Source organism: Schistocerca cancellata, chromosome 1 (genome assembly GCF_023864275.1).
Source record: "Schistocerca cancellata isolate TAMUIC-IGC-003103 chromosome 1, iqSchCanc2.1, whole genome shotgun sequence".
NCBI lineage: Eukaryota > Metazoa > Arthropoda > Insecta > Orthoptera > Acrididae > Schistocerca > Schistocerca cancellata.
In genome coordinates, this window is record NC_064626.1 from 672,449,047 (window position 1) to 672,470,131 (window position 21,085).

General features: G+C 38.5%; 1 protein-coding gene across 3 annotated transcripts in view; it reads left to right on the forward strand.

The window, feature by feature from the left end:
- Window positions 1-21,085, forward strand: part of LOC126183932 (RNA helicase aquarius) — a 336,087-nt gene that overhangs the window by 265,375 nt on the left and 49,627 nt on the right. For all 3 annotated transcript variants that reach the window (XM_049926283.1, XM_049926297.1, XM_049926289.1), the window contains 2 exons: window positions 11,459-11,583; window positions 12,325-12,485. In XM_049926283.1, the coding sequence (XP_049782240.1) occupies window positions 11,459-11,583; window positions 12,325-12,485 (286 nt within the window). The remainder of the gene's footprint in view (window positions 1-11,458; window positions 11,584-12,324; window positions 12,486-21,085) is intronic.

The window sequence follows — 21,085 nt, forward strand, 5'->3', positions numbered from 1 at the left end:
CGTAGTCGGCGCTGCCAGTCTCCAGTTGTGGCATGAGCCAATTTTCTGCGGGCTACGCGTGAAACTTGCCCGCACACGTTCAACCATTTCTTCGCTCACTGCAGGCCAACCCGTTGATTTCCCCTTACAGAGGCATCCAGAAGCTTTAAACTGCGCATACCATCACCGAATGGAGTTAGCAGTTGGTGGATCTTTGTTGAACTTCGTCCTGAAGTGTCGTTGCACTGTTATGACTGACTGATGTGAGTGCATTTCAAGCACGACATACACTTTCTCAGCTCCTGTTGCCATTTTGTCTCACTGCGCTCTTGAGCGCTCTGACGGCAGAAACCTGAAGTGCGGCTTCAGCCGAACAAAACTTTGAGTTTTTCTACGTGTTTGTAGTGTGTCGTGACCATATGTCAATGAATGGAGCTACAGTGAATTTATGAAATCGCTTCAATCATTTGTAATAGCCTTGTACATTCCGATAATCCCATGTGATGAAACACTACACCACACTGTCCTTTTACTGGCGTGTAAAGGGTGCTCATGAATGTCGCTAGGATTTGTGTTTGTCCAGTAACGGTAGTTCTGTTTATTCCTGTAACCGGTGAGATAAAAATGTGCCTCATCTGACATCCACAAGTTGTTTAGAAATTCAGCGTCATTTTTTATTTTTCTTATCATTCATTGACAGAATCCAAATTGTAAGCGGTAATCATTGTCCTTCAATAGTTGCACCATCTGTAGTTTGTATGGATGAAATTTTAAATCAAGTTGAAGACTTCTGCGAACACACTCCCGGGGCATTCCAACCACTGCTGCTTGCTTACAAATTGAACGCTGTGGGCTCCGTAAGACAGACTCGTGTACAACATCAATGTTCACTAAAGAATGCACACTTCTTGGTCATTCTGTTGGTTTCTTCTTGAGGGCAGATCCAGTCTCTTCAAAGTTACTAATCCAACATTTTATCGTGTATTTCAGTGGAACGGCATTATAAAAACGTTGGAACTCCCTCTGCGCGGCTGCCACACTATCATTGTTTTTATAAAACATTTTTATGGCTATTGCACGCTGTTGTCTGTTCCACTGATCCATGATCGCTGAAATGGCAGACTTGTTTACTTGCTGACTGTCATGAACCCGCAGTGCTGCAACCTGCCCATGGCTGCCAGTACTCATTTCAAACATTCCTGTAATTCTGTGTCACCCTGTGTCATAAGTTACAGACTGTCTCAGTGTAACAGTTGGTGTGGCTAGGTAAAGATTTCAACACTCTTCAATTGATAAAAGACCATCATTAAAAGATAAAAAGACCATCATCATTGACGGTAATCCTTCAGACTCCGAACCCACTATATCATACCTCATACATCTTAGTAACTATATCCTAACACACAACTACTTCTCCTCTGAAGGGAAGCTATACAAACAAATCTGCAGTGCAACCATGGTTACATGCATGATAGCTTCCTATGCCAACCTGTTTTTGGTCCACATACAGGAAACCTCCTAGCTTCCCAAGATCACAAACCCCTGATGTGGTTCAGTCAGGTTCATTGATGATATCTTAATGATCTGGACTCAGGGCCACCCTATCTTTTTTCCTTCACAACCTCAGCACCTTCTCTCCCATCCACTTCACTTGGTCCTTCTCAACCAGGATGTAACCTTCCTGGACATTGATCTACACCTCTCTTAGGGCTCCATCGACACCTCTGTCCACATTAAACCCACAAACAACCAACAGTACTTGCATTTCGATAGCTGCCATCCCTTCCACACAAAAAAAAAAAATCCTCTCATATGGTCTAGCCACACAGGGACAGTTGTGTAAGACCCAGGTGCAAGACCTACCCAATTTACCCACCCAGCACTTCTGTTCCTATCACAGACTTATACTATTCCATCAGAGGCAGGACCACTTGTGAAAGCAGCCATGTCGTGTACCAACTCTGCATCAGTCATGACTACCAACCACCTATCTAACAGAATGAATAGCCACCATGAAATTGTGGCCACGAGCAAAGTGGACCACCCTGTTGCACAACAAGCAGCTGAACATAACGTGCTTTATTTCAGTGACTGCTTCACATCTTAGGCCATCAGTATCCTCCCTTCTAGCATCAGCTTTTCTGAAGTGCGCAGTTGGGGTTTATCCTTGCAACACATTCTCCACTCCCTAAATCATATTGACCTACTGTCCTGATACCCTCCACCCAACATCTTCCGTCCTCTCTGTCCCAACACCTCCTCCCAACTCATGTCCCCTCACTCTCACTGTGCACTGCTCTTTGCCAATGCACCCACCAGTCTTTTTCCCCGTCTCGCTTCTCTCCTTTCCACTCCCTTTTTTAACTTTCCCTCTCTCCCCCAAAGTCTCCCAACATTGCACCAAATAGCCTTCATCCCTGCATGCTTCGCTTGGCAGCATTGTTTCCTCTTCCCCCCTGTACCCTGCTATCCCCCCTCCCCACTCTACTACAGACTGTTACTCCCATTTGATGTGTCTCATTTTCAATCTGGCCTGAGCAGCCAGAGATAGCAGTTATGTGTGTGAATGCGTGTGTTTTTTTTCTTTTCTGATGAATGTTTTGGCCGAGAGCTTAGTGTGTAACAGTCTTTTTGTTGTGCCTGTCTACTAAAACTCAGCGTATCATCTTTGCAGTGAATGTAATATTTTACATATTCATTTATTATTCTCCTTGCTTCTTCATTGAAGCTTAAATAATACCAATGCAACTAGATCCTACACTGAGGGACCTGTCACATATAAACTATATAACAATGTAGTACAATTATGTTTTCCTTGTTCTCTACATCATTTGCTTCATTATTACTTTCAGAATAAAGAACAAATGGGAAGTTCTCTTTTTGGTGCTAATGCACTTGTATGCTTTACCCAGGGACTGTCCTGTCATGTTTCTAAAGTTGTCATTCATATAATCCCTTCTCTAATTCTTTTAAGTATGGAAAAAATAACATATATTAACCTTAAAGCTACTTGCACAGTGTTTCAGTTCATTCACACATGTTGGTTAAACTACAAAGAGGACCTATTAGTCAGTTGCACCTCTAACTTAATCCTAAGTCCTTTGGCAATTCATGTTAAGCAATTAACTTGACTTCCACCTTACAGAAATTATGTAAACCTAACCATAGTTTGTTCAAATTCAAAATAGTAATAACTACCTTGTACAAAACTGATGTCAGTAATTATTATTACCACCCAATAGAAAACTGTGTAAACCCTCACAAGATTTGCCAAGTAATAAGTCAAATCTACAAAACCCATTCTAGAACACTTTAAATTGTTCTCCATACAATCTTCATTCATAGTTTGTTCCTGAAAATATGCAAGCACTCATTTAGATAATAATCTTAATGAAGATTTATTAGGGGATTGATGTCATCATTAAATTATAACAAGTCTCTCACAGTGGAAGACTTGGAGGATGTTCAGTTTCCCCCAGAATTCAATTACTGTTAACATTACAGTTTCTGGCGGATTGTCCTTTGCAAAAAGATTCTATCAACCATTACCATTACTCTTTCTATAAAGATTATGAAAAGGACAGATTGCTACTCACCCTATAGAAGAGACGTTGAGTCACAGATGGGCACAACAGAAAGACTACTATACATTTGAGCTTCCAGCTAAAAGGCCTTCTCCTAAAGTAGAAAACACACTCTTTCACACAAGCACTATATGATTATAACAAAACAATATCTTTGGCGTACGCTAAAAATCAGAACATACTGCTGATCATGGGAAAATTCTTGAACTAATCCAATAATATAAATTACTGTCAAAAAGCAGCTCCCGTCAAATATGTGGTTATTAATATAATGTATTTGAAGATTAAAATTACTCGCTAATGCTCTGTACATTCTTCCAGATACAAGGAATTTAACCGTTACCTTTTTGTTTGTAGGCGTCTTCTCTGCTATCGTAGCTGCACAAGTAATATTGGTTGTATATTATATTTTGTGACTGTAATAAAAGTTTTTTTAGACCATAAACATTTCACTTTATTTCAAAGCGTCTTCATTGGCTGTTGTAATAATTTGGTTTTTGTTACAAAACTGTGTGCAAAGATAATAAAAAGTTCTCATATTTTACATTACTGCTATTAAACAGTATTAAATTTCAGTTATTACTCATAATATTTTGTTTTGTACTTCATTACTAATGTTGTTTTATACATCTGTGTTTGACTTTTAGTACACTGCATTTCACTGACACTGAATATATTTTCATTTGCGTGTTGTGTTGATAGTTCTAGATGCAGTCGTCTTATGTTTTGCTGTTGTGGTTGCGCAGGTTCCTGCTGTGTGTGCACACGCGCGCGTGTGCGTGTGCGTGTGTGTGTGTGTGTGTGTGTGTGTGTGCGCGCGCGCGCAAATGTACGCATGAGAGGCTCGTCTCACTACAAGACCATGTTTGTTTTCAGTGTCACCCTATACCATCTGATATTATTCCTTGTGGTTTTCACTTGTCTCACTACTGTGTGTATTCATGGAAACCATATGGAAGCTTAAAATTGTTGAAGCTATAAGTCTAACGTAAAATGTGTCATGAACTGGTCTGATTTTCACAGCATCACACAGTGCTCAATTTAGTACAGTCAACTTAGAACTTTTCATTGTACAGCATTTTTGTATCTTGTGGTTAGCATTAAATAAAGATTTTACATATCCTCTTCCTTTTTTGAGTAACCTTGCTTGTTTTTGTAACTGAAATTATATTGTATTTCATAGCAGGATAGATAATCTGTAGTGTCCAGTAAACATACTGGATCATGTTTTTCAGTAGAACTCCACATCAAGTATGAAGTTTTTATGAACTAATTCCAGCAGGGATAGACAAAAATATGATTTTGTATCAGAATTTGTGAACTGTCATAGAACACAATGAAGTGAAGTTGATGTTATTTGAACATTCTTAATTGGGAAGTCATTTATTAAAAGCTAAAGAGCACAAATGCTCGTATGGGTTTTTCTACAAACATGTTTGTCTAGATAAATTCAATGTTTGTGTACAATAGGACTTTATAGTTTTCTTTGGACTTCCAGCATAAAAAGTCACCCTCATTCTGACAACGACCTTGTCAAAGAGCGCAGAGGAACAGACAGAGGTTCAGGGCACTCTCATGTCCTTGAGGTGGGAAACTGCCTCTAAAGACAGAAGAATCTACAATGATCAATGACATGAGGATGCAGAAGGCAATGGAAACCACTGCATTAAAGACACAAATCATGTATCCACAGGACATGTGGCCTGTAATTGAGAAAGTGTCATGATGATCTCTCCATTGGCAAAAGATTCCGGAACAGCCCCTGTTGGGGTCTCTGGGAGGGGACTGCCAAGGGGGAGTTGACAATGAGAAAAAGATTGAATAACCAACAGAAGGATAATGTTCTATAAGTCATGGCATGGAATGTCAGAAGCTTGGACTTCGTAGGGATGCTAGAAAATCTGAAAAGGGAAAAGTCAAATGCTCATTCTAGATACCGTAGGGGTCAGTGAGGTGAAATGGAAAGAAGACAAGGATTTCTGGTCAGATGAGCATAGGATAATACAAACAGAAACAGAAAGTAGTATACTGGGAATATGATTTGTTATGAATAGGAAGTTAGGGCAGAGAGTGTGTTACTGCGAACAGTTCAGTGATAGGGTTCTTATCAGAATCAACAGCAAACCAACATCGACATCAATAGCTCAGGTATACAAGCCAATGTCACAAGCTGCAGCTGAAGGAATAGAGAAAGCATATGAGGATATTGAAAGGGTAATACAATGCAAAAAGGGAGATGAAAATCTATTAGTCAAAGGGGACTGGAATACAGTTGTAGGGGAAGGGGTAGAAGAAAAGGTTATAGGAGAATATGGGCGTGGGACAAGGAGTGAGAGAAGAGAAAGACTAATTGAGTTCTGTAATAAATTTCTGCTAGTAATAGTGAATACTCTGTTCAAGAATTATAAGAGGAGTAGGTATACTTGGAAAAGGATGAGTGATACAGGAAGATTTCAATTAGATTACATCATTGTGAGACCTAGATTCCGAAATCAGCTATTGGGTTGTAAGGAAGACCCAGGAACAGATATAGACACAGATCACAATGTAGTAATGATGAAGGGAAAGCTGAAGTTTAAGAGATTAGTCAGGAAGAATCATTACACAAAGAAGTGGGATACTAAAGTACTCGGGGTCAGGGATTTTCTCTGCCTCGTGATGGCTGGGTGTTGTGTGCTGTCCTTAGGTTAGTTAGGTTTAAGTAGTTCTAAGTTCTAGGGGACTTATGACCACAGCAGTTGAGTCCCATAGTGCTCAGAGCCATTTGAACTAAAGTACTGAGGAATGATGAGAAGTTCTTTAAGGCTATAGATACAGCAATAATGAATAGCTCAGTAGGCAGTACAGTTGAAGAGGAATGGAAATCCCTAAAAACGGCAGTTACAAAAAATGGAAAGAAAAAAAATAGGCTCAAAGAAGATAACTGCGAAGAAACCATGGGTAACAGAAGAAATACTTCAGTTGATCGATGAAAGGAGGAGGTGCAAAGATGTCCAGGGAAATTCAGGAATAGAGACAGACAAGTTGCTGAGAAATGAAATAAATAGGAAGAGTAAGGAAGCTACAATGAAATGGTTGCATGAAAATTGTGAAGAAATTGAAAAAGATATGATTGTCATAAGGACTGACTCGTTGGCTCAGCATATAGGAAAGTTAAAACATACTTTGTTGAAATTAAAAGCAAGGGTGGTATCATTAAGCGTGCAATGGGAATTCCACTGTTAAATGCAGAGGAGAGAGCCAATAGGTGGAAAGAGTGCAATGCCTCTGTGAGGGGGAATATTTGCTTGATGTGATAAAAGAAGAAACAGGAGTTGATTTAGAAGAGATAGGGGATCCAGTATTAGAATCAGAATTTAAGATAGCTTTGGAGGACTTAAGAACAAATAAGGCAGAAGGGATAGATAACATTCCATCAGAATTTCTAAAATCACTGGCGGAAGTTGCACAAAATGACTACCGTATTTACTCAAATCTAAGCCGCACTCGAATCTAAGCCGCACCTGAAAAATGAGACTCGAAATAAAGGGGAAAAAAAAATTCCCAAATCTAAGCCGCACCTGAAATTTGAGACTCGAAATTCAAGGGGAGAGAAAAGTCTTAGGTCGAATGAATGATGATACAGCTACAGCAGTTTGGTTCGAGTCAAAAGCTTAGCAGTTAAGCTTTACCAGGTAGCCATTGCTATGCGTCAGGCGCTCCGTCCGTATTTATACGGATACCCTTCCTTTTTCACGTGCTTCGTCTGGTTTGAATCAATTGCTTATTTTGCTTTGATCTGATAAGTGCCGTTTTTTATGTTGTAGGTGTTTACGTCAGTCACTCGAAGCTGAAAGTGCATTACTATACTGTGTCATGCATTGTTTGTCGCATTCTGATAGTGCGTGTTTACGGCCTGTCGCTGCTTGCGGCATGGCTTGCTTTTGTGCACGCTACCACCGCCTACAATTTAAAAAAGAGAGGAATCGTCTCATTAGCGAAACAATGGCAAGAGACTGCTATTTGTTGTTACTTAGACTGCTGCTTTCTTTGATAATGATCAACAAGAACCAAATAATAGACTGCGTATGATAGAACATGTTCTGAACGGGAGTTTGGCGAAAATTTTTCTCCGTTTGAAAATCTTTGCGGCCGCTTCTTTAGTACATCAAATTCTGCACAGAAATTAGTCATCTTAGATTTAAAAATCTAGTCAGTTGCCGTGCTTCATTTCTGACTGTATCACTATTAGGCATAAGAGTAATACGAATATAAACATGACACGATACGTATATTCTTCCGCATTTGCTGTTGTCTCACTCTAGTTTCGTAGTTTATTTGGCAGACAGGATTTAAATGAGATAGAAGCAAACACGAAAGAATACATGGCAAAATATTTATATTCGTATTATTCTTATGGTGAAGAGAATACTGCATGTGATTCACATTTCATCAGGTTCCTATTAGCAACCATCTCTTCTCACAGGTAGGAAAAAATTCAGAACATAGAGTTGGCCATATTGACAAAAATCCCAGTATTACCAGTCGGATTTTCGTAGTACATTGAAATTCGAAGATGAACAATACGGAATTTGTATTTACTTCGTTGGATTATGTATGAAAAAGCAGTGGTCGAAACTCGGGCGGAGAAAAAAAGCTCGTCTTCCAATTTTTTTAAAAATTTTATTTACTGATGCAGAGGTTTTGGCGCCAGTATTTATCTTTGTGCCTACAAAGGAAGCCTGTGTAATGCTGCATATATTCAACGGCAGAAGTTAGTTGTGGCAGCACCTATCAACATTTTTCAGAACTTCCGCTTGCTTTGCACTCGATTCTAAGCCGCAGGCGGTTTTTTGGATTACAAAAACCGGAAAAAAAGTGCGGCTTAGATTCGAGTAAATACGGTATTCACGTTGGCGTGTAGAATATATGAGTCTGGCAACATACCATCTGACTTTCGGAAAAATATCATCCTCACAATTCCAAAGACTGCAAAAGCCGACAGGTGCGAGAATAATCGCGCAATCAGTTTAACAGCTCATGCATTCAAGTTACTGACAAGAATCATATGCAGAAGAATAGAAAACAAACTTCAGGATGTCTTAGATGACGATCAGTTTGGCTTTAGGAAAAGTAAAGGCACCAGAGAGGTAATTCTGATGTTGTGGTTGATAATGGAAGCAAGACTAAGGAAAAGTCAACACACATTCATAGGATTTGTTGACCTGAAAAAAGTGTTCGACAATGTCAAATGGTGCAAGATGTTCGAAATTCTGAGGAAAATAGGGGTCAGCAATAGGGAGAGATGGATAGTACACAGTATGTAAAAGAGCCAAGAGTGAATAATAAGACTGAACGACCAAGAACGAAGTGCTTCGATTAAAAAGGATGTAAGACAAGGATCTAGTCTTTCACCCCTACTGTTCAAAGTGTACATCAACGAAGCAATAATGGAAATAAAAGTAAGGTTCAGGAGTGGAATTACAATTCAAGGTGAAAGAATATCAATGATATGATTTGCTGATGACATTGCCATCCTGAGTGAAAGGGAAGAAGAATTACATTATCTGATGAATGGAAAGAACAGTCTAATGAGCACAGAGTATGGACTGAGAGTAAATGAAAAAAAAAAAAAGACAAAAGCAATTAGAAGTATCGGAAATGAGAACAGCAAGAAACTTAACATGAGGATCGATTGTCATGAAGTAGATTCAGTTAAGGAATTCTGCTACCTAGGCAACAAAATAACCAATGACAGATGGAGCAAGGAGGACACCAAAAGCAGACTAACACTGGCAAGAAAAGAAGGCCATTCCTGGTCAAGAGCAAGTCTTATAGTATCAAACATAGGCCTTAATTTGAGGAAGAAATTTCTGAGAATGTACGTTTGGAGCAGAGTATTTTATGGTAGTGAAACATGGAGTGTGGGTAAACCAGAACAGAAGAGAATTGAAGCATTTGAGATTTAGTGCTACAGACAAATGTTGAAAATTAAGTGGGCTGATGGGGTAAGGAATGTGGTCATTCTGCAGAGAATCAGAGAGGAAAGGAATATGTGGAAAACACGGTCAAGGAGAAGGGATAGGATAATAGGACATCTGTTACAACATCAGGGAATGACTTCCATGGTACTAGAGGGAGCTGTAGAGGGCAAAAACTGTAGGGGAAGACAGAGATTGGAATAGCAGTGAAGGGTATGTGGAGCGTGGGAAGCAGAAAACAGTGCAGTCATTGTCAAAATGCAGAAACGAAGAGATTTATCTGTCATCCAGAAATGTGCTGATTGGCTTTCGTGCCAAAGGTGGAAGCATTTCAAAAACAGCTAAGTTTGTAAACTGTTGGCATGGCACCCTAGTTAAAGTATACCATTCATGGCAAAATGGTGCCACCCAACATTGAAGCTGGGGCAACTGTGGTGCACTATGTGCCTTACATGAAAGGGCTGAACAACGGCTCTGGAGGTGTCTACAGGCGAATATATGTACAACTGTTCTGGAAGGCACAGTGGATCAACACTAGTATGGATCTATCCTTGGGAACCATGTCCAGCCATGCACACAGTTTGTTTCTCTCGGCATGATGGCATCTACCAACAGGACAGTGCAGCATACCACAGCCCGCAGTGTTTATATGTATTGGTTTGAAGAGCTTCAGGATAAATTTACTGTACTCCCCAGGCCACCTAAGTCCATGGTTTTAAACACAGTTTACAATCTGTGGGACAGTCTCGATCTGGCCATTCATGCCATGGATCCTCAACCAAGAAACCCAGTGTAGCTGGCCTTGGCACTGAAGTTGATAGGCTCCACATCCCTGTCGCTACCTTCTAGAACCTCAATAACTCTCTTCTTGCACATCTTGTGCTGCAAAGCATGGTTATTCAGGATTTTTGACAGGTGGTCACATTAATGTGATTGGTCAATGTATATTTCTAAATGAATAAGAAACACTTTGGCTAGCAATGTGGGGAAGTTACTGCAGTTGTTGTATTGGCAATGATGAAGATACCCATTAGATAAACAATGAGAAGTGCTCTCACATAGCTCAGCTTCAGCTTATGAGCTTGTGGTTGATAATTATTGGTGCCTTTTACCATGCTGAACTACGTCTGTGCTGTGGAGCATTGCATAGTTTTGCTAGCCATCCATTGTAATTATTACTTTCCCACTGCACACAAGGCAACATGCTATTTTATACTTGCAATGCTTTGTGGGACAGTTCATCAACCCATAGCAACCATAAAAAAGCTGCACTCTGACAGATTGCATCAAAATCCTTTTTTCTCCACTGGCCCAGACAAGGCCCAATATTAATAGTTCATGTTCACCAATACTTTTATTAAAAAAGGTGTTGCATACGCATGGTGTATTTCTGCGTGTGGTGGAGGGGGGGAAATCTCCCCGGGCTTATGAAACAGATACTCCTGGTTTATAGTTCACAGCTTCCCAAATTTTTACTTCTGCTCTTTATCGATGAGATAGTATTTCAGGGTGTTATTCACCAAGGCTCTGATGCCTTGAAATGTGAATTGTGACGTTCTTCCTTTGGGTGGAATTGTTTGTTCTGCTATGTTTCTGAAAGCTTTTAGAAATTGTTTCAAGTAGAAAACTTTGGCATTTCAGATATACTGTACATTGTAAATTGGTAGTGATGAGAGTAGTTAGTTCTTGAATTTTAGAAAAGTGGGTTTATTGAAGAAATTTGTCTGACAGTTTTGCAATTCAAAATCTGGTGCAATTTTTAAGCAACAAAAGTGTAAATACACTGAATGTTTTTTTTCCAGATCATAGTGATATTTCTTTGTATTTGGGAACTGGAATCAGTTTAGTGAGATGTGTGTGAGGCTTGTACATAATGTATGCTTGATGACATGAAAGTGCAAGATAGTGAACTTATATTGTTTTTTATGTCTGCAGATAGTTCCTGTGAAAACAATAAAAGATGAATTTCCCTTTCATTGCTTCTTCGACAATGCACCAAAACCACTTTTCAAACAAAGATCATATGAGGAAGATATGGAAATTGCTGAAGGTTGTTTCAGGTAAAAAAATAAAAAAATAAATAAATAAAAAACCATGCACATACCTACAAACACGCGCACACAAGGAATACTTGTTTTGAAGATAATTTTATAGGTTTGACATTACAGTGCCTGTGTTATTCAGAATTAAAATGCAATGTTCATTTCAAAATGCATGCATGTCCAAAGGAAGAGGCACTGTGGTGACTACAGCCATTATGAAATACGTGAAATGTATTCGCGATTGCGAATATGGACAACCATGAGCTGTATAATGGACTGACGACAATAAAAATTGTGCCAGACCAGCATTCAAACCCGAATTTCCTGCATATCCCAAGCAGGCCATCTGAGTACTACTCATGGCGAGACCCAAACTTCCATACATCATCAACCATGTGGCTACAAATTGTACTCGTACATCCATTATGTACATTTTTGTACAGGCGAGACACTTTACTTGAAAGTCACTTGTGTGGTGTCGGTAGATAAATACAATACTGCAGTGCCTGTGTTGTTCAGTAAGTGTTTTTACTATGCATATTGAGTATAATATTTAGATTGATTTCATTTATACTGTCTTATTCCTTGTCTCCAGAATCATTATTATGTTTTTTAGTTTTATTTTATCGAAAATGGTCTGATAGTCAAAATGTAATTCAGATAACAATCAGATGTTATTTTCTTGAGGTTCATAAGTAAAATGGAACTGTTTTGTATTTATTTAAATATAATGGCAATATTGGCACATTTGTGTTACAGATACATAGAAAAGATTTTCACACAGCTTGAGGAATTTCGAGCATTTGAGCTGTTGAGAAGTGGATTGGATAGATCAAAATATCTACTCGTAAAGGAGGCAAAGGTGATAGCTATGACATGTACCCACGCTGCTCTTAAGCGGAGAGAACTTGTTGATCTTGGTAGGTAAAGAGGGCTGGTTGTTCTTTTGTTTGTGTATTATTTCTTTAAACAAAATTTCCTTTTGTCTGTATGGATATTGTAGTCTCACTTTTTCTGGCTAAAATACTATTCATTTACATTTGCTTTAATTGCAAGTCAGAGAAAGGCAGATCATATTGGTGAGCAGCATCAAGATAGTGCAACAGCACATTTTATAAGCTTTGTTGAAGGCGTATATGTTTGTTCTCTCCAATTTAACAAGAGCACTGCATCACCAAATTAAAAATTGACTAATTTCTTTCCGAGCAAGGCATTAAATGATTGTCCATTATTTGGCAAGTTATGAAGCACAATGATAAAGACCTGAGACTTATACTATCTGAAACTTAACGTGACTATGTCAGTGAGAAATTGGTTTCACCTCTCAAATATCAGACTTTGTATGCAGCAAGATTCAGGTACATTTTGCTAAGGATAAATAACAAACACATTTGCTGTGTTACATCATGTAACTGGGCTTCACCACAATACCAGACCACATCAACAAACTGAAGTCCAAACTATTTTTCAGTTCTAAATAAATGAAACTATGTTTAAGATTCAAATTTTACAATGAAATGATTGTCGATATCCAAGTAAATTCATTATTATTGTTTTGATATTACTATATACATAATCAGAACGAACTTAAAGCTTTTTTTTACAATGAAATGATTGTTGATATCCAATAAATTCATCATTATTGTTTTGATATTACTATATACATAATCAGAACGAACTTACAGCTGGTTGTTGTCCAAACAAAAAACAAAACAGAGTCACATCTGTCAAAAACCACAGGCAGAGATTAATTACATAATGTCTAAGATAACATATCACGTATGCTTACGCAAATATTCTCATCCTGCTAAATAAACAAAATTAATATAATAATAACCAATCATACTCTTTTTCTTTTCTTTCTACTACAGAATGATATTGGTATTTAAACTACAGTTTTCCAAATAAGTTAAGGGTCACTTTTTATCTCACATCTTAATCATTCCCATCAAAGAATCGTTATGTGCCATCCCTTTAATTACAGGACCATTTCCTGAAGAATGATTGGAACCAGAATTAAATAGTACCTTCCTTGTTAAAAAATGACATACTATATCATCCCTCAGGAAATTGCTCATCCTCTTACATTTGTCAGTCTCACATATAGGAATGTGAACTATTGGTTCACCGTCAGCTACTTTGTAGTGGACCATGTTGTGTCGTGAAGTCAATTTACTTTTCGTGTATTCAAGATTCTTGCAAAATACACACCCAAGTATTAGAAAATATTATTATACATTATCCATAAACACAAACAAACATTCTACACTGTGATTGTTAATTACATTTTAGAATGGTCTTAGCTTATGTTTCCCCTCTTTTATAAGCCAATAATTAACCTTTTCTCTATCATAGCTATTTTATATGTTAAAAAATTTTGAAAGCTAAAATAAGGTTTTTATTTCAGGCTATGGAGTCTAACTCTTTTGTTTTGCCCAAATCTTTGAACTGAGTCTGACCATTCTAAGCCCACTCGTAGTTTTGTATCTGATGATGTTAATTAAGTTTTACAGTTTAAAAATCCTTTTGTTAAGGTAAACTTACTCATAATCTATCATTACTAAATAAATTTTCACAATGTAATTAACAAGGGTGTCAAACAACTTTTTTCTTTTTTTGAAGCCATTTTAACTATTTTTTGACCATCACTGTCTCAAGAAATATGTAAAAGTTTTTTATTCCATAAAAACACGGGAGAACTGCCGTAAGTCAGTAACATCTTGCCACAATATTTCGGCATAAAGTCTTTTGGCCATCTTCAGGTGAGTACAGCTGGAGAAGTACTGGCGAATACGCGCTGAGCTCTGCTATTTAAAGCCAAAGGGGCTGCATTGCACATGCGCTGCGCATGTACTGTTTAGCGTGCGCGTTCACAACTCCGTGCGCTGCGCCTGGCGCCCTCCGCGGTGAAAACTTGGCATTTCGATATCAGATCAATCTCCATCTTTATACCGATAACTACGTTGACTACGAAGTTTCTCTACAATGGGATTCCAAGCGGAATTTAACTGGTAACCGCTATCTCGATTGATAAGAGTCTCGCTGTCTGACAATTTTATTTCTATGGATTCATTTATAATTGAACTCCAGAAATTTGATGTTTGAGCCACAATTTTTGTATCATTGTAATTCATAGAATGGCCAGTAGAAATGCAATGCTCAGTGATTGCGGACTTGGTGGGTTGGAGAAGGCGAGTATGCTGCTGGTGTTCCACAATACGTTCCTGCACCGTTCTTGTTGTCTGCCTTATATATGACTTGCCGCAATCACATGAAATCTTGTAGACACCTGATTTACATAGGCCCAGATCATCCTTAACGGATCCCACCATGATGAATGGCTTTTCAACTAGGCAAGTGAACAGAGCTATGCAGTCCTACAAACGACGCAACAAGGAAGAAGAAGAGGTCTTCAGGTCAATGGCTTATCTACCTTTTATTGGGAACATCTCGTCACAGATAGGTAGAATATTGAGGAAGCATCAAGTTAGAGTCATCGTTCACCCTCCTCCTAAAATATCATCACTGGTGGGATCCGTTAAGGAGACCTGGGCCTACGTAAATCAGGTGTCTACAAGATTTCATGTGATTGCGGCAAGTCATATATGGGGCAGACAACAAGAACGGTGCAGGAACGTATTGTGGAACACCAGCGGCATACTCGCCTTCTCCAACTCACCAAGTCCACAATCGCTGAGCGTTGCATTTCTACTGGCCACTCTATGAATTACAATGATACAAAAATTGTGGCTCAAACATCAAATTTCTGGAGTTCAATTATAAATGAATCCATAGAAATAAAATTGTCAGACAGCGAGACTCCTATCAATCGAGATAGCGGTTACCAGTTAAATTCCGCTTGGAATCCCATTGTAGAGAAACTTCGTAGTCAACGTAGTTATCGGTACAAAGATGAAGATCGATCTGATATCGAAATGCCAAGTTTTCACCGCGGAGGGCGCCAGGCGCAGCGCACGGAGTTGTGAACGCGCACGCTAAACAGTACTTGCGCAACGCATGCACAATGCAGCCCCTTTGGCTTTAAATAACAGAGCTCAGCGCGTATTCGCCAGTACTTCTCCAGCTGTACTCACCTGAAGATAGCCAAAAGACTTTATGCCGAAATATCGTGGCAAGATGTTACTGACTTACGGCAGTTCTCCCATGTTTTTATGGAACAACCAGTATGCTGGGAAAATTTCAAACATCACATCAAGCAACTCTACGGGGAGGAAGTGATGGAATATATTCGAAGATTCGACAAATTGCGTGAAAGAAGAGCGAGGCTGCTGAGCTCGACATTTTTAGTAAATTGTAGAGATAAAGGCATTATTCCTACTTTTGCCAGAATTGTGCATTTTTTAAATACTGCTGCTGCTAACAACATCAAACGTAAAGCAAGCATGGCATTGGTCAGAGAATGGATTCGTTTCAGTCGGCGTCAATTAGATGCCGTGTAAAAGGATATGTTCTATATACATCTGGAATTGGCAGCAACATTATCTTCTCTGTCATGGGATTGGGTCGACGGTGTGACATGGGCTAAAGCAAATTGGAGCCATGACAAGGCTGTGATGAGGCAAACAGCCAAGATTAATAGACTTTCTACACAGATGCAACAGGAAGCTCCTCGACGATCTGTTGTTAATTTGACAGAGAAAGATTTTAATGATGCGACTATGTCTGTGTTAGAAAAAGGTCTGAATTTTGCCCCCACACCTGTTTCACCGCCATTTGTAGACTTCATCAGTGCCATTGAAGAAGCTGCACGCCGTCTTGATACAGATAAAGCGGAGGAAGTCCGACGTGAGTCTTGTTGTGTGCTGATTAGAGGTGCACCTATGAAGAGTAATATCTCACGTATGGAAAGGAGAGCTCTCCGTAATTTAAGAGCAGATGTGGATACAGTTGTCTTAAAATCGGACAAAGGAAATTCTACGGTTCTTATGACAAAGGATGATTACGTCAATAAGATCAATGTTGTATTATGTGATTCCACCTATCACAAAACTGATAAGGACCCCACGAGCCGAGTTATGCGAAAAACAGCAGAACTCTTGTCAAATAGTTCTCTACCGAAGGAGGTCATCAAGAGATTGAAACCAAATAGCGCGGTTCTTCCCAGGCTATATGGACTGCCTAAGATCCATAAGGAAAATGTACCATTACGTCCGATCGTGAGCAACATTGGGGCAGCCACCAACGACCTAGCAAACTTTCTGGCATCACTGCTTAAACCAGTTATAGGCAAATGCCCTCATCACATAAAAAGCTCTAGTGATTTTATCAGCTGTATTCAGTCTTTACAGCTGCAAAATAACGACTTGCTGGTCAGCCTGGACGTGGTTTCTCTCTTTACCAAGGTGCCTCTTGTAGATTCATTACACCTGATCGGTAATATGTTTGATGCAGATATTACAACGTTGTTCGAGCACTCTCTCTCTTCTACATATTTTACATTCAACAATGAATTTTATGAACAATCCAACGGTGTCGCCATGGGGAGTCCTTTGTCTCCCCTGGTGGCAAATCTTTTTATGGAAGATTTTGAAGAGAGAGCTCTCAACTCTGCCACTTTTAAACCGACAGTGTTTTGGCGTTATGTGGATGACACCTTTATAGTATGGCCTCATGGAATTGACCGTCTCCAGGAATTTTTACATCATATGAATTCCATACATGAAAATATTAAGTTCACTATGGAAACTGAAAAAGATGGCTGTTTGCCATTTTTAGATGTTCTGGTACAGCTCAAGAATGATGGCACATTTGGTCATTCGGTGTATAGGAAACCGACCCATACAGATTTGTATCTGCAAGCTACCAGTTTCCACCATCCGGCACAAACAATGGGTGTCCTTAAAACTTTACTCCACCGTGCCCATACTATTTCTGACGTCAACAGTCGTGAAGCGGAACTGAAACACCTGCAAAAAGTATTCCTGATGAATGGCTTTTCAACTAAGCAAGTGAACAGAGCTATGCAGTCCTACAAACGACGCAACAAGGAAGAAGAAGAGGTCTTCAGGTCAACGGCTTATCTACCTTTTATTGGGAACATCTCGTCACAGATAGGTAGAATATTGAGGAAGCATCAAGTTAGTCATCTTTTGCCCTCCTCCTAAAATATCATCACTAGTGGGATCCGTTAAGGATGACTTGGGCCTACGTAAATTAGGTGTCTACAAGATTTCATGTGATTGCGGCAAGTCATATATAGGGCAGACAACAAGAACGGTGCAGGAACGTATTGTGGAACACCTGCGGCATACTCGCCTTCTCCAATTTTCAAAAATTTCAAACATCACAAAAGTTTTTTAAATTACCGCTACCAGTCACTAACTTTGTTAACTATTGTATTACTTATTTATTTAGCGACATGTTTCGAGGGAATACTTCATCTTCAGGCTAAATAGCATTACAAAAACAATTTTACCATAATGTCATACCAATGCTACATATTCTTTTCATAAATGCTGTGGTTATATTTGTTCTTCTGTCATGGCAGTCTCATTGTGATGCACTGAGGTGTTTCCATTTCTGTGGCTTTCTTGGTTACTGTTCACAAATTTTCACTAAAGTAGCAGTAACTTGGAAACACGATCACAAAAACAAATCTGTAGTGCAGTGGACTAGATGGCAGTTGAAATACAGGTGGTTTCGATTTGACTATCGATTTGTCGATGTATGTGGTGTCAGATGTTTACATGTCTTCTGCACGTCTTGTTATTGTATTACAGATGTAGGTTGACGAAATACATTACAAATTGAGCATCTGTTGCAATATTATTGCAGACATCATGATATAAACTATTTATTTTACATATTTCTAAGCTATGGCTGGGGCTAGAGTCAAACGACTGTCATGCTATGTATCTTTTATTCTAAGAGTATTGTAGTGAAATTGGAAAAGAAATGTGAATTTTTGAAGTCTGTCATTTCATTCAGAATCTTGTTGTTCCCCATGTGCTGGAAAATGGACATCTTGGAAGAAATGGAAATATTCATCCATGGCCCATTCAGAATCTCGTTATTACCCATATGCTGGAAAATGGACATCTTGGAAGAAATAGAAATATTCATCAATGGACACATAGTATCTTAGGTGTGCAGCCATGCTCCTAACAAATCCTGTAAAATATTGAAAAACTATTTCCTTTGGGAGTGCATTGGTTCATTCAAAACTCCATGTTGGTTAGCCTTAAAATGCTTATAAATCTCAATTTCTTCCAAAATGTCTTAACTCTAAGGATTTTGGTTCTACATGTAAGATCATTAGAGATTTTTCAGTCATGTCTAAATGATGTTTCTTATCACTGAAATGACAACCCTTAGCAGTAGTGTTTTTGTTACAGTGTTTCCTGAATCTGGTTAAAAAGTGATGGCCTGTCTGCCCAGTGTAAATATTATCATGGGATCCCCAAGTGATTTTATATATTCCCGGCAGTAAATTTATCCTGCTTATTGTCAACAGATAAACAAAAAACTGTCTTTCTTGTGTTTGGAAACCAGATTGTATATTGGCTTTGTTTAAAAGTGTTGGCAATTCTATCACAGAAGTGCCCTGTATTGACTTTACATGAAAATGTAGGTAGAGTCTCAGGAGGATTGGAAATAGATTTTTTTTTTTCTTTTATTGAAAACAGATTCACAAATGCTCTGTATCACATGTTCAGTGTAACTGTTTTGCAGACCTGTTTGGTTGATTATATGAGTTTCTTTTCTAACACATGCTGGGCTTAAGTCAAGTTTAGCTAACCTGTGGAACACTGACAAGAAAAAAGCACTCTTAACATGTGTGTATGTGGGTGGCATGGGTCCACACCAATAATCATATCAGTAGTAGAAGGCTTTCTGAAGATACCTAAAGAAAATCTGCAGATTGCCTAGCAATATTCAGGTCAAAGCAATTAAAACTTTTATTTGATTCCAACTCTACAGTGAAGCATTTTTTTTTTAATGCAACAGATTGAATGAGCCTGCCAAATAGGTTCCTGTAAGCGGAATAAAAATATCATCTACATATCTGTGACGAAATTATATTATCAGACACTGCCCTATTATTTGCAAAGAATTTTCTTTCTAGGTAATTAACGAAAATGTCAGCCCAAAGGCCAGAAAGGCAGTAACCCATTGCCAGGTGCCCTTTTGAAGAAGTCTTACCATTAAAACTAAAACAGTTAAAGGATAATGTTATACACAAAAAATCTAACATTTCTGAAAATTTTCCTGACTGTAAGTTTTCTACACATAAGAAGATCCAGCCTTACAATCTCCAGAGTCTTATCAACTCGAACATTTGTATACAAATTGGTTATATTCAGGGGCACCATTACTGCCTCATGCGAAACCTTAGTTTCTCGTAACATTACCACCATCTTGAGCTATGTTTGATGGCCCATGTTTCCTCAAAAGTGAATGCAGCTTTCAGCTTAGCATAGCAAAAACTGTTAATTTTATAATTTGTGCCTTGGTATCCATCCACAATCGGACATACTCAGAAATTACTCATATGGAGCTCTGTGACAAAAGAACTGATATTTTTGGATTCATAGTGATTTCTTGCATTAAGCATACTCAGTTGCAAAAAGAAAGTTTGAACCACACATTTCTTTAACTTAGTTATAAATTTATGAAGAGGATCCCTTACAGTCATTATAATGATAGAAATCAAATGTCTTGTACACATAATCAGCATCTGATATAAGGAAGAATGATGCTACATTTATCTGCATTTGTGATAACTACCTTATTTTCAAGCAATTTTGCATTCACCTTTTTTGCAATGGCAGAGAGAGATTTTGAGAATTAGCCTGTAGGAACAGGTTTACCAAGTGCTTTTCGAGTAGCCATAGCAATTGTGTTATGTACAAGTTGTGAGAGGTTAAGCACCACACATAAGCCTTTCACTTCTGCCACAGTTCTTTAAATAATACTAGTATCTATCTTACAGGAAATTTGAAATTTGGGCCCTTTTGTAACAAAGAGTTTTCATCATGAAAAAGATCTGTGCCCTTATGATTAACTACTCTATTTGCAAAAAGAGTTTTTGTTAGCAGTGACAACATCAGTAGTGTTAATCCAGGTCTGCTGGTCCACAAGTAACCATAATTTGCGGGCATGTCTTCTGGCAATAACATTACATTTCCAGAAGAGACTAATCAACTCCCATTGATCATAACAAAGAAAACCAAGAAGAATGTCTGAGAAGTGATTGGATAAGACAGTACCTGCAATCTCAGCCAAATGTCAGGACCTATGTGCCATGCGAATTTCACTTTTTATGAATAGATATTCACACTTTATCTTGACACTACATACACTTAAGGCTACAGAATTAAATTTAAGCTTTGTATATTTTGGAATTACATCATTCACTTAACAGTATTAATTGAAATTAATTCATTGTCAACTAACCCGCTTTTCTTCTATGATGTATAATAACTTGGCCTCCCTGAACTCCCAGCTTGACTTAAAATATGAGGTGTTGTTTTAGAATTTATACACACTGTAATATAGG